The sequence below is a fragment of the Chionomys nivalis genome, chromosome 26 (genome assembly GCF_950005125.1).
Source record: "Chionomys nivalis chromosome 26, mChiNiv1.1, whole genome shotgun sequence".
Classification (NCBI taxonomy): Eukaryota; Metazoa; Chordata; class Mammalia; order Rodentia; family Cricetidae; genus Chionomys; species Chionomys nivalis.
Genome location: NC_080111.1, coordinates 11,684,106 through 11,698,605, shown reverse-complemented (window position 1 = coordinate 11,698,605; position 14,500 = coordinate 11,684,106). Strand labels below are relative to the sequence as shown.

The following is a 14,500-nucleotide window of genomic DNA, read 5'->3' as shown; positions in this document are numbered from 1 at the left end:
CCATAGAGCACGGATGAGTTTAGTTTGGGGACAGCAGGGTCCAGAAGGTGCTGAGAATCAATTCAGCACTCATTCTTCTCTCCTGACTGCAGGAAGCTGCACCAGCCCGTGCTTGCTCACGGTCCTGGCAGCCACTGTGTGGAACTAGTCTGTGCCGGCTCTCCACTGGACACTGGAAGGAAGAGTGCGCATGTGTAGGGCTAGCCTGTGGCAGTTTTCCACTGGGCACTCAGCAGAAGAGTGTGCATGTGGAGGGCTAGCCTATGTCATTTCCCACTGGGCACTATAAGGAAGAGTGTGCATCTGCCTAGCTAAGAGACCTTGGAAGGAGCCGTTACTAACTACATGTCACAGAACAGGAACAGTGCTTAGAGACAAGGCAGGGGTAAGTTCTCATGACCCTGGTTGTGATGTGAGAACATGGGGCTACTCAGTTTCTTTATGAAGCTTGTCCCTATTAGGTAGGTTCAAGACCCTACAGTCTTTATCTTGTCTAATCCCAGAGCTTTTTACACACAGCGCTGCCCAACAATAGCGCCACAGGGAGTGGCCAGATGCAGCTGCTTATCTGAGAATTAGGTGAATCTGGTTCCCCGTTTATGTTTTTCATAGCTACATTTCATGTGAGCCATCCTCCAGGTCCCTGGTGGACTGGGGCCAGGAACCCGAGGCTGCAAACATCAGGAGATGCTCTAATCTCTTACAGCCAAAGGTGTTGCGGTTTGCTTATAATCTCTGAATGCTTTAAACCAGCTCCATGAGACTCGGGACACTGCGGCGCAAAGGCTGTACACACAGTTGCTACGCTGCATCATTTGGGGGATAATGATAAGGCAGAAAGTTCTGGGCATATGCAAAGCATGAGGTCCCTCGAATAGTTCCAGTTCATGCTCCGTTGATCTGTTGATGTGGAACCCATAGCTAGCTGCTTTTTCTAAGGATGTCATGGTCTCCCAGCTGGCCCTCATATGCCCCAATAAAGACCCTTAGTTCCTAGCCTGGAACCAGGGGGAGAAGTGTGTAGAAGCTTTAGAAGACATCACAACATGTGAGGTCATGGGTCACCAAGGGATGTTGGGACCCAGGCCCTTCTCTTCCTTTCCCTGTTTCTCTAGCGCGAGGTGAGGAGCAACTTTCACTGGACCTTTGTCAGGATGTGCTGCGTGGCCACAGACCCTAAGCAACAGGGAGGGTTAGTTGTAGACTGAAAACACGAAGATGGTAAAATGAACGTGTTTATCAGCTGATAGTCTCAGGCTTTTTTTTTTTTTAATATTTATTTATTTATTATGTATACAATATTCTGTCTGTGTGTATGCCTGCTGGCCAGAAGAGGGCACCAGACCCCATTACAGATGGTTATGAGCCACCATGTGGTTACTGGGAATTGAACTCAGGACCTTTGGAAGAGCAGGCAATGCTCTTAACCTCTGAGCCATCTCTCCAGCCCCAGTCTCAGGCTTTTTGTTGTGGCATTATAAAGCTAACACAAATAGATCACCAGCAAGAATGATTAAGTTAAAAAAATGGAGAAATACATGTTCTTCGGCCTTGCTGGGTCTTCTCTGTGTTTTAACACTTCTTTAGCTCATTCATATCCATCCACTAAGCTGTCTTTTAGGATGACCCATACACAGAACTTTGTCTCTCAGCCCTTCCTAGATGACCATCCTCATCTGCCACAGAGAAGAGCATGCAGAGATGTTGCCATGGTGACACCCCTCAGCATGTCCCCTAGCTTCCTTTCATTCCCCTTATGAAAAGGGTTTGCCATCTGTATCCCACCTTGGAAGTATGAGCTTCCTGCTACCAGGTCTTCAACCGTGATCATTTATCACTCGCAAGTCCTGCTGCTCCGTGGCCATCGCATTAGAACAGCCTCACCCATTTCCACTTTTGCGTACAGGTTACCTGTGCCTCTCGGTGATGCTCTGTGCATTGTGCCTACCCACATACACACAGGCCACCTCATAGCTGCCCCCTAAACTCAGCCACTGCATCAACAGTGGCTCCCCAGCAGGGACTAGCACAGTTCTGTGGACAGACAGTAGCCAGCACACACTTACGACAGGGCACTCTTCTCCCCAACTCTCTCCAGAGCCACGTAGAAAATACTGAATACATTCTTGCAAAGGGTAGACTAATTCCAAAACCATTTCGACTGAATTCAGTAATGAGTCAGCGAGCACATTTCTTTAATGATCTCAACACGATGTTCTAAATCAGTGACTACAGCACCAAAACTTCTGCTGGGCAAAGAAGGGCACATGTGTCTATGCTAGGAACACAATGTACTCCATATAAAATATTTTCATGAGGCCATGGGTGGTAAGTCTAAAGTGACTGAGATGACCAAGCAACAAAAGACAGGCATGAAAGCTGAAATAAACTTACCTTGGGTTGCGATATAATGATTGGGTCGATGATAGCCCTAAAAAACAAATGAGAAAGAAAATTTGATAAACTCAAAGTTGATGGGCGGTACAGAAGTTACAGCCCGAGTCTGGGGGAAAGACTGCGCATCCCAACACCAACCACTGCATCCCTCGATGGCTCAGTGCCCGACACAGGATCATTTAGTTTGTCTTGCCAAGTGAAGGTGCCTCAAATACAACTTTCTGGCAAGGAACATCATTATACACTGGCCATGAGATGATAGATGAGCAGGAAGACCTATCAATTTATGGATTCTCTGAACTAAAGTGACTAGAGCTCTTATTAAGGTATGGATGGCTGGGAATGTTCAATAGCATCTTGTTTGCATTGGGGATGTTACTGGCAGTGTGCCCGAGGACTTAACGTACACTCTGCTCTATCAATATAGACAGTTCCATCAATAGCAACGCTCAGAACCGTTCTCAAACACTACTCCTACCAAGATACGATGCTACGGCCAAGAGTCAGGGTTTAGAGAAGGAGAGCTTATAAAAGAGCCCCTCTTTTAATCATGACCCTATAGGAAGCAGGAAAGATTAAACTGGGGGCAAAGAAAGCAGGAGACAAAGATATCATAAGACAAGTCTCTGGGAAAGATAAAAGTCAATTCAGAGAAAATTACTTCTAGTACATACTGTATCATTGTAGACCTTAATATATTTCTGTCCCTGGAGAGTCCCCTAAATACTGTTCTCAAAGATAACCGGAAAACATAAAAAAAATTTGGAAAGAAAATACAGATTTCTCAGACACCTTAAATGCCTATCTATTAGATTATTTTTGCTCTTGAGTCAATAGCAGTGAATAAGAAAGACTGCAATTTTGTCATACAACGGACTCGCCCACATCTCAAAAGACAGAATTGAGACCAATGTTACATAGAACTCCTTAGAGAATTATGCACTTGTTAGCTTTTGGATGCCCCTAGGGAAAGAACATTGATTTACTTATTCTGCAAGTCTACTGCCTTAGAAAGTATCGAGGAGACAGGAGGGACCAACTGATGACTGAGCTAGCCTATGCAGTTCCAGGCTGGCCCGTGTTACCAACTACCTAGTTTTCAGTCTTCACCCGTGTTACTTACCAGCTGGAGATCCCCTCAATACCCTGCGCTGGATGCTTTGTCAACTTGACACAAACCCAGACATATCTGAGAAGTGCAATCTTAATTTAAAAAAAAAAAAAAGCCTTTAAAAGATCAGCCTTGTAGGCAAGTCTGTAGGGCATTGCCTTGATTAATGATTGATGTGAGAGGGAGTGGAATCAGACACTCTGGGAATGGGGTCCAGACATAAAGTCATTTGTGTTTCACGTACCCCTTAGCCACACAGCCTTCAGGCAATATGTATAGTAATTTAACTCTGTGGGAACAGCTTTGACGCGTTACGGCTGAGGTGTAGGGAGACCCTCTGTCACTGGTGACACTAAGCTGCGTGCTGTACGCTGACTGCAGCTTGTCACATGAGGTGGCCTTGTGTCAGCACGGCAAAAGTTTGGACTTTGGATTCGGGGATTAGGGAAATTTCACACACATGTGGCAAAGATCGGTCCTTGGAAGTGCTAAGCCAGCACATGCCTGGAGATGGGAGGAAATGGATCTATTCTTGGGGTCTGAGTCTTGCAGGGCGCCACATTGTACTCGGGATTTCCTACTTCTGATTCCATTCCTTTTTTTCAACTGAAAACAAGTCGTCTCTTAAAGAATTTATCCTAATGTCAGACATTAAGTGAACATGGCGCAGGATGAACAAGGCAGCCATATTCAATAATTAAACAGCTTGCATATTTAATGACACGCCTTGCCTGCCTTGGAAGTCCTGGTGAACAGCTGCGGATGACTTTGAAGGCGACTTAAAAGTACAGTGCTGACAAGCGCCTGCAAATCACCGCGTTAGGAATTAGGCGGCTTTGTCCCATTAATATGCAAACATCTTTAAATTGTTGACAAAAATGTAAAAACAGTTCCTTGGTACACATTATGCAAAGAGGAAAGGACTAATGTGTTTCTCCCCAAACAGGCTGCATTTGTGGAGCGTGGGGGAACTCTGACGCTCGCTTGTGGATGTCAATGACACACATCGACTAACTGCGCGGCGGATCTGGGGTGTGGTGTGTGACGGGAAGCCTGGGTTGATCGGCAGCTGTAAAATACATACATCGATGTAGTTGCCGTTGATGTAGTCAGAATTGTTGTCTCCGTCCAGCATCTGCAGGCGCACCCGCGAGTGATCGTCTGCAGAAGGAAGAAGAAGACAGCCGTGAATGAGGGTGACCCCCTCGACTGCCCCAGCCTCAGAACTTCTGTGCAGCACATAGACTCTCCCCACGCAAGGATCGGCCTTAAAGATGGCTGCAGTGTGGAATTTGACATCCCTTGAAGGCTTAGGGCCAAGCCTGCAGTCCTATCGGGGAACTAGTGGTCCAGTTGGGGAGATGAGGAGAAAGTCTCCCAGGCACTTCCTATCAAGATGACTTTCTCTCCCATGGCCAAGCAATAAAGCATACTAATAATGGGCTGGAACTCTGAAAACTCGAGCCCAGGCAAACCTTTCTTCTTTTTACGTTTGCTCAAGTATTTTGACATAGTAATAGAAAACTCACTAACAAGATTAGTAATAAATAGTGCACACCTTCTAAACTTCCCATTTTGCTATAAAGGTTAGGATCTATAGTTTTTTTTTTTTAAAAATAACAAATCTTTTAACCACCGAAACACACACACTACTGTAAAAGCTAGAGACTCATATGTGTAACTCTTTTTTTTTTTTTTTTTGGTTTTTCGAGACAGGGTTTCTCTGTAGCTTTGTCATATGTATAACTCTTAACCACAAAAGTTATTTCTTGGAAGTTTGAACAGCTTCACCAAATCACATACACGGCTTCACATGCTGAAGGCTGCCTATAACGCCCACAACTTTAAGAATCAGAATGAGTGTGTTTCGAACCAGTATTCTTGTCTGTGTTAGCAGCCGAGGGGTGGTGGGTTGTTGGTGGGGTGGATGCGTGTGGACTGTTACAGTCTCTGCGTTTGCCAGAAGAACTCATGCATGTACGTGGCCATTGTAAAGAGCAGCCTAGGGCTGGAGAGATGGCTCAGCGGTTAAGAGCATTGCCTGCTCTTCCAAAGGTCCTGAGTTCAATTCCCAGCAACCACATGGTGGCTCACAACCATCTGAACTGAGATCTGATGCCCTCTTCTGTCCTGCAGGCAGACACACAGAATATTGTATACATAATAAATAAATATATAAATGAATATTTTTTTTTCCCAAAAAAGAGCAGCCTAGACAGTTCTGCTGATGTCACCAGAGATTCTGAGAGAAAGATGCTCCAACAGAACCCAAATGCAGCTGTTCTGCACATGTCAGGCTCTTAGCTGGCTCCCCCCTAAGGGAGCAGATATGAGCCGACCTTCTGTAAGCTTAGGTAGACCTTCAACTTGCCTCTTCATGATCTTATATATCAGTGTTGTACACATCTTTCTCCCTTACAGATCAGACCTACTTAAGGATAGTAGCCATCTATGTAATATAAAACATTATATATAATATATAAACATGCACACAGGAGACAGCTACCATGTGTTTCCTCTCTCCATCTTGAGTATGTGTTCCTATGGAACACACCATCGCCTTTTTTATTTTATGAATAAGGGGGAATCCAGCTCACAAAGAGGTATCACTGGATAGCCACTAGAAAGTGTCACAGTGCCAAGTGTGGGTGAGGGCGTGGCACAACAGGGACTTTCGGATGCTGGCAGTTAACATGAACGTGATTGCGAACACCCAGAAAAGAATTTGCTATTGTGTAGTAAAGATGCAGACAGAGATCCTATGTGTCAGTAGCAAGAAGCTGATGCTATGTGCATCCTGAGGGAAATAACAATGCACTTAGAAATATTGCTTACCATGAACAAAAAGGTTACTAAGTTATAAAGTGGGATGCTGCTTAGTAACGACAACAAATGAACTACAGATACACGCACAAACCACATAAGCACAAGCCTCAGCAAAGGAAAGCCACCCACAGAACACTAGCAATGCTCTCTGCTGACCTTTCTGCAGAGATGGAATGTTCTACAGCACTGTTCTGCACAGATGCAATGTTCTACACCACTGTTCTTCTGCATAACAGTTACTAGTCATGCATAGTAACTGAACACATGGATTGTGGTTAGAGCAAGGAACTGACTTTTTAAATTAAACAAAAATTGTGTGTAGGAGGTATTTTGCCTGTGTGTATGTCTGTGTACCATGTGTATACTAACGGAGGCCAGAAGAGGGTATTGGATCCCCTGGAACTAAAATTGTGAGCCATCTTGTGGGTGCTTGGGAATTGAACTCAGGTCCTCTGGAAGAGTAGACTTTTTAATTGTATTAATTTCAGACTTTAAATTTAAATAGCCACATGTAGTCAGATAGCTACCATATTGGGTACATAGTATGACAAAAAGAGTGAAATGCCCAACTTACAATTTCATATTGATTACATGTTCAAATGTTAATATTCATGCTATACTGGGTTAAAGAAGACACATTATTTTGTGCTTATTTTTGTATGTTTCTATTCAGTATAACCACTAACAATGTCAAAATGTTTTATATGTGGCTCATATTATGCATTCCATTTTTTTTTCCTGGGACGATTCTGCTGGGAGGTACTCAAAGCATGGGGAAAAAAAAACTATTACTATCAGATCGCTGTAGTCTCTGTCTCGCTCTGCGTTCTGTATCTAACTCAGGCCTCATGCATGCTAGGGAAACACCATCACCAAGCCACAGTCCCAGCCCAATAGTTATTGATTCAGAGGTGGAAGCAGCAGGCTGTGATCAGAACAAGGTACACCGGGGTCTTCTGGGATCCTAGCTACTGTCCAGGTCTAGACCTGATTGGTGGTTTCCTGAACCTTTGCCTTTCAACAATAAGCTAAGGAGTCTACTCTGAAGACATTGCTCTGTGTGAAACACACAAGATACAAAAGAACAAAAGGGCAAATACTGTGGGGCTCTGCTCACAAGGCTCCACGGTGGGAAACGACATAAGGACATGCCGCGGACATTAGTTGGGGCTGGGTTGAGGGAGGCACGGAGAGCTGTTTAGAAACTCCATGCAGTTTCATATCTGTGAGATAAAAAGTATGCTGGAGATGCAAGGTGAAGACAGCTGTTCAGCAGTGTGAGAAGGCAAATGTACGTTGTATGGAGTCCACACAACTCAAAGAAAGCATGAGCACCCTTAGTCCACCCTTCCTCCGTTCTCTGCTAGAATCTGATCTCCATGGTAACAGCCCCTTCAAGGATGGTAGGACACTCACGGACTTCCATTCTTAAGAGCCCTTTGCTGGAAAGATCTTCCCGACATGGGCATGCCCCCACTCTCTGGTGATGTACAGGCAGTAGAAGCAGGGACTTTAGCTTGCTAATGGAGAAAGCATACATTATTGATGTCCATTTGCTAGAAAGCTCTAAGAATTAGGAAAAGGTTAGGAGGTATTCTCTCTTTCAGAGTTAAAGTAAGTGTGACCTGCGAGAATTGAACCTACCTGTCAGGAAGATACGATTGTTCCTTGGTATACGTTCAGGCCTCAGAACTGCATAAATACCCAAATCTATGGATACTTATATTCTTTCTGTAAAATGTCATACTCTTTGCATATAACCTATGCAAACCCCCAGAATACTTTATCTCTGTGATGGAAATGTGTGGTGAAGAGTTGCTCTCCTGTACTGTTTAGGGAATAAGGACAAGAACTCAGCACTGACTCAGTACAAAGACGTTCCCCTAACCTCAACAGTGAACTCAGACAACATTGACTCTGCTGAGCTGTGGCAAGGATGAAGTGACGTGGCCTCCTCTCACGAGAGTGTTGGGAAGATCAAGCACGATTGTATATACCAGGTTCCTGGAGAAAGGCCTGTTCATTCCTGCGTTAGTCAGATTTTCATTGCTGAGACCAGACATGTGAGAGACAACTCAAGAGAGCAAGTTCCAGAGTCTCAGAGGCCTTTCCATCCCAGTGAGGGAGAATGTGGCAGATCAGAGCAGACACCAATCCAGGAGAGGCCCAGGCCCAGCACCAAAGGCAATACCTGCACTGACCTACACTCAACAGGGCTCCACCTCCTTCTTCTACCACTGCTCAACAGTGCCCCCATGTTATGACTCTATCAGGGTCTTATCTCTCCATGGCTTATGTTAGAGCCCATCAGCCAGGAACCAAGTTATTTCCTGTATCAGTTCCTACCATGAGGAATCGCCTCTTTTATGTGAATAAAAGCAGAAGTATTCTAGCAGAAGTTACATAACACAGTTCAGATCGCTGAGAGCAGGCCGTACGCTTAGAATGCAGGCCAAGCTGGGTGAACTAATGGTCCAAGCAGCCAATCTCGGGGGTGGGAGGGACAGGGGCTAATTTGAAAGGGAAAATGGCTGAGCCATGCTCATCAACTCCCACATCCGAATTTCCAGGCAGTCACTCTGTAACTTGTCTTATTTCTGTGCCCTGTACCACAGAGCTTAAGGTCCCAGGCTCTGGAGCCAGAATCCCAGAGTGAACCCCAGGCCTGTCGATTTCAGTTGTGTGACCTTGAATGAGTAAACTTAATTAGTGCCTTGATTTCTCCCACTGTAAAACGGGGAGTAATAATACTGGTGACATTGTACCGTGTGAGGATTCAGTGAGTTAATATAAACGGTGTGTTCAAAGTTGTCAGCTACACGCACGTGAGTAAAAGCTAGCAGTCAGTTTAAGGACTGTAAATGGCACAGCGTAAGACCAGGTCATTTGTCACCTGGCCTACGTCGTCTTTGACTCTGTCAGATCTATGCTGGCAGCAGCTTTTCTAAAACATATCTTTTTTCTTTCACCGCCTTAATCATTCAGCGACACCAACAGCGGACGGAGTGACAGTGGATCACATGGGCAAAGGGCTGTTAATACAGTCATTAAAGGGGATTGCTCTGGCTTTCGCTTATCTACCTGGGAAGATTCTTGTGGCAGCGTGAGGCAGAGCAGGTGAGCCAGCACACCGAATGCATGCGTGTGGACAGTCAGCCCTCTGTATCCGCCTGCTCCACAGCTACAAACTGGATGTGGTTGAATTGAAAATATTAGAAAAGGGTGCTTGTGTTGAATCAGGGCAGATTTCGTTTCCTGTGATTATTCATTGAACAACACACCAAAACATCTCTTCATCCTGCATATACACCCTTTTAAAGATGAGTAGACCAGAGATTACTTAAAGTGTCACTGTTAGGAGGTGTCCCTAGTTTACATGCCAATATGTCCTGCTCTATGAAGGGGACCTGCGACTTTCCTGCACACGCTGTGTGGAGGCCGCATGTGCACAGCAACACGCAGTGCGGCCACCGGAAGGAGGGGGCTTCTGTGATGCCGAGCTTTGATGTGGTTTTACATACTGCAACTGTCTACAAGCTATATATTGTCTTCATAATCAGAAAAAAATGCTGCCTCTATTTTTCTTAGAAAACAAAACCAACAGAAATGAAAAAAATTAAAAAAAAAAAAAAACAAAGTCAATAACTTCCTGGCTTGGAAAGAAAAGCCCAGGGTAAACTTAACAAATGTTAGCAGGACTTCAGTTAGGATGGTGGCGTTCGGGCCGTTTCCTCAACTTCACTGGACACATTTTCTTTAACATATACACATTGTTTTTTCAATTAGAGAAAAAGAAGTTATTTTCCATGCATGTCTAGTATTCAACTAAAACACAAGTAATGTTTACATTATAACTGCAGCTCATCATGTTCTCCATCATAAAATTAACACACTCAGCTGCTCTGTAAAGTTCCATCTGCATAAAGACTGTTAATCCCCAAATACTTCAGATAGAGGAAATGGGGCAAACGCGTCAAGATATCCCCAACATACACTCTCTGGCTTCCCACGTGACTCCATATCAACCTCATTCCTGATCTCTTCTTTAAATTTGCTCCCATTTGAGCACATGCCCTATCCATCCACCAGCCACCTGTACATCTGTATGTCTTTTTAAAAAAGATTTATTTATTTATTATTTGTACAGTATTCTCAGTATTCTGTCTGCATATATGCCTGCAGGCCAGAAGAGGGCACCAGACTTCATTCCAGATGGTTGTGAGCCACCATGTGGTTGATGGGAATTGAACTCGGGACCTTTGGAAGAGCAGGCAGTGTTCTTAACTGCTGAGCCATCTCTCCAGCCCCCATCTATATGTCTTTGGACATGACTCCTTTATCTGTCTGACTCCATGTTCCATCCGGGTTTTGAGTTGGTCGGTTACTTTCCTTGACTGTACCTTTTCTCACTTGGGGTACTGATATTTTGGGGTTAAGAAACCAGCACATGAAGACCTGGTTATAAAAACTACCACTTATTGTTACCATTGGCCTGTGCTTTCCATGTGTATGTGTACTGGCGTGCACGGGAGAAGTGCATGGGAAGTGTGCACGGCAGGTGTGCATGGCAGGTGTGCACGGCAGGTGTGTTGTGCTGTGCTGAAGCAGGTCTGTATGTGTAGCTAGGAAGGTGTTGGCGGGGAAGACACTGAGCAAAGCTACCAAGACACAGTTGACAAGGGGAGGAAGCTCATGTTGTATAGCACGATGGTGGCAATGATCGTTCCCAACAATTCATTCTATATTTTGCCAAGAACTGGAAAAGATGGATTCATAGTTCCATGATAAACATTTAAGGATGAGGAAGGCTGATTACTCCATATTACGTGCACAGGTACTGGGCAGTCATACTGCACTGCTATTGATATTTAGAATTACTATGTATCAATGGAAATAAAAAACTTCAGAAAACTGTTGCGGCTTAAGTAAAAAGAAAAAAACACTAAACAAGTAAAACAGGTCTTTAGACCCCAAATTCTCCAAACATGGTAGTTATACCATTTTTTTAAAATCAAATAACGTTATTTAAAAACATCCCAAGTAGCTGCGAATGCTTTCATGCTCTTCTATTATACAGAACGATATTGGTAATGGCTTTGTAATTTTAACCGACGGGTGAGCAGATATTCTCCCAGTGGCAGGAAAAGAGCCTGAGATTTACATGCTTTCATCTCTAACCAGTTCTCCCTCTGCTAAATATTGATGGCATAGTTAAGTTAAATATTGAATCAGAATTCCAGTGACCTAAGTAACATCTGGCCTCTGAGAGGCAACTCGAAGTTAACTTGATTCCCAGTGATTTCCGCAAAGCATGGCTTTGCTCCTTCTGTGCTTACATTCGGCCAAGGGTTCTGCTGCACCCATAGCAAGGTTCAGCCTGTGAAAGAGGAGGAGTGAGCATCACTCAGGGGGGTGTTTGGGATGCTACCCATTGCTGATTACACTGGTGTTCCCCAGACCTCCGCTCTGGGCCCTTGGCAGAGGAGGAAAGCTGCGTCTGACTGCAGGGGTCTCCACATGCAGACCCCTCTTGGTATCCGTTGGCTGGTGCCTTGCCTTGTCTGTAGCTTCTCCATGGAACTCCGCCAGTCTCCTCTGCTCAGAACCTTGCAGGGACCCCTGACTCTAGTTCTTGGCTTTTCTCAGTTTTCCATGTCTTTCCAAACATGCTGCCTCAGTCCTCACCATTTGTCTGTCTACCTGAATTTATGCGAAAAGATCCTGGATTCCAGTTCCTTTCCATCTAAGGAAACATTTGGTCTCTTCCTTCCTCTGCCCTGGTTTGCACAGCTGAGCCTGCGGAAGACAGCTGTACATTGCTGGAGTTGCTCAATTAGCAGAGAAAGATGAACTTGGCTCCAATATAAAAATCCCAGGGAAAACGTCTTCAACCTGGGCCATCAAAGTTGGGTGTCTGGTTAAGGCAATCTAGAGGGAAAGATGAGATCAAGTAACCCCCTCTAGTTTCTGATTAGCACACGCACTGGGAAAGCAAGGCTGGCTCCAGCAGGGGGCAAACTCTGAATGGACCTTTCCTTCTCTTCTGTGCAAGGACAGGCTTGCTGCCACCATCAGTGCCAAGTCAGTCTTCACGGAACTACATTTCCCATCAGGACTCCAGCATCACCCAGCCTCCACCCGTAGGCTCAACATGGCCCACTATTATAGCCCCCCTGCCCATGGGTGGTTCCTGGGGTCTCCACATGCTCTGTGCTCCACCACAGACTCCCTTTGTGCCCTTCTCTTCTGCTGGAAGATTCTATCGGACCGTTCCCATCTGCCCCATGATTCACTAACTCATTTCTGGCACCAGGCCCCTTCCTTACCATTCCCAGAGCAGCCCCTTTCTTTAGCTTATCCATCAACAGCGCATATAAATGTTCCAAAATGTCCCAAAATTTACTCACTAGCTTCCCATGTCACTGCCGACTGCAAGCCCATTCCTGATCTCTTCTTTGGATTTGTTCTTATCTGAGTACAGAGCCTGTCTATCTATCAGCTTCCTGTCCATCTGTCTATCTGGCCTTTATCTCTCTGACCCTTCACATTCTATCCAGATTTGTTTTGGATTGAGTTGCTTTGTTTGAATCTACAATATACATTTCTCACTTGGGCTACTAAAGCTCTCTTAACTGATTGATTTTCTATTTCACAGTTTGATCAAAAAAAAAAATCCAGTGCATGGTTGATGAACACCACATTCTCATCTAGTGAAATTGTTTGTCTAATAAAGAGTAAATGACCTGATGTCCTTTAGGATATGGTTTGGATTCTCTCCTCCTTCTCTCTTTCTGGCATTTAACTCTCACCTTTCCATTCCAATCACCTAGCTTTCCCTCAGTTCCAAAGATTCAAGTCTCCCACTGCCTGTGCGGCAGTATAACAGGGGTGGCTTACCTAATGTCCCCTCTGCTGCAATCTTTTCTTCCTATCACTTTGTCTTGTCATGTTCCATGTCACACCCTCAGGGGCCCTTCCCACACCTCCAAATAAGTCAGTCTCCAAAACTCCAGCTTTAGTGAGATCATGTACCATTGGTTGTGCCCTTAACTTGTATCTCACTTGTTTGCGTCATCATGTAAAATCATGTAATTCCTTCCACAGCGCCTCCAACTTCTGCCCTGGGACTGTCAGACTCAGGAGGGTAGGGACTCTACCAACTTTGTCACTGTAGTGTCTCAGTGACACCCCAGTGCCTCGTGCCTGAAATTCCCAACCCACCTCTCCGCTCTGCCTGTTCTCACCTTATAGTTACTGCTCTCTTCATTCTCTGCCTCAAGTTCTGACCCACGAGCGTCCTCTTGGACCACATCCTAAAACCTGAACCTTGCTCCGCACCCCATCACTCCGCCTGCTCAGTTCCCTCATTCCAGCGTCTCTTCACAATGCACATTCTATATCACGCTCTTAGCGGCTGCTCAGTCTGCTCTGTGGTCCTCCCGCCATCCTGTCTATTGGGTGCCCCGCTGGGTCTCTGATATACACAGCAGTGTCTAGTGTACATGAAGCTCACATGTAAACATATGTGGAGGCAGGGATTTCAGCTTGGCTCAGGACTAGGCGCATAGTCATTAAATATGTATCTGTTGAATAAATGGCAAAGAGGAAGAGAGAGAATCTGCCTGGGAAGTGCCTATAAATTCTGGCTCATTCTCTTCTCTACCAGTGCCCCACAATGGGGAGCAGCTGCAAAGGGGCTGCCTCATTAGTTGGGAGATTTGGTGATTGCCTTTGCTTGGAGTTAAGTTATAACCGGGAATCGCTGAGAGGATTGGAAGGGCTGTGTCTGTGTGTGTGGTGGTGGTGATGGCAGACAGAATGCTCGCTTCGATGTGAAGAGGGCCAGCTCAGCAAATTTATAGTGTAAATAAAGGAAAAGCTTAAGTTACTTAAGAGCCAAGCCAATAAACGGTTTGCAGGCGCCATTAGCACCGTTTTATATGCAAACACGACTGTGAAACAATGAGCGTGATCATTACGAGCTTCCTTCATGTTCTTCGGAAAGCACCGCGGAGAATCTCTATAATGCACCGCATCCCACAATTCCTCACGCCAAGAGGAGGGGCTGCCCTCAATGCCTTGACTCCATGAAGCAGCCATCTCAGTGAGGGGAACTGGCCTTTCTGCGTTTATATAAATTTCTAGGGAGGCAGAATGCCAACTGTC

At 45.2% G+C, this 14,500-nt stretch overlaps 1 protein-coding gene across 3 annotated transcripts in view; it reads right to left on the bottom strand.

Annotated features, from left to right (window-relative positions):
- Ptprm (protein tyrosine phosphatase receptor type M) overlaps positions 1-14,500 on the bottom strand; it is a 698,790-nt gene that overhangs the window by 74,660 nt on the left and 609,630 nt on the right. For all 3 annotated transcript variants that reach the window (XM_057758864.1, XM_057758862.1, XM_057758863.1), the window contains 2 exons: positions 4,593-4,669; positions 2,395-2,431 (listed from right to left, as the gene is read on the bottom strand). In XM_057758864.1, coding sequence (XP_057614847.1) covers positions 2,395-2,431; positions 4,593-4,669 — 114 coding nt within the window. The remainder of the gene's footprint in view (positions 1-2,394; positions 2,432-4,592; positions 4,670-14,500) is intronic.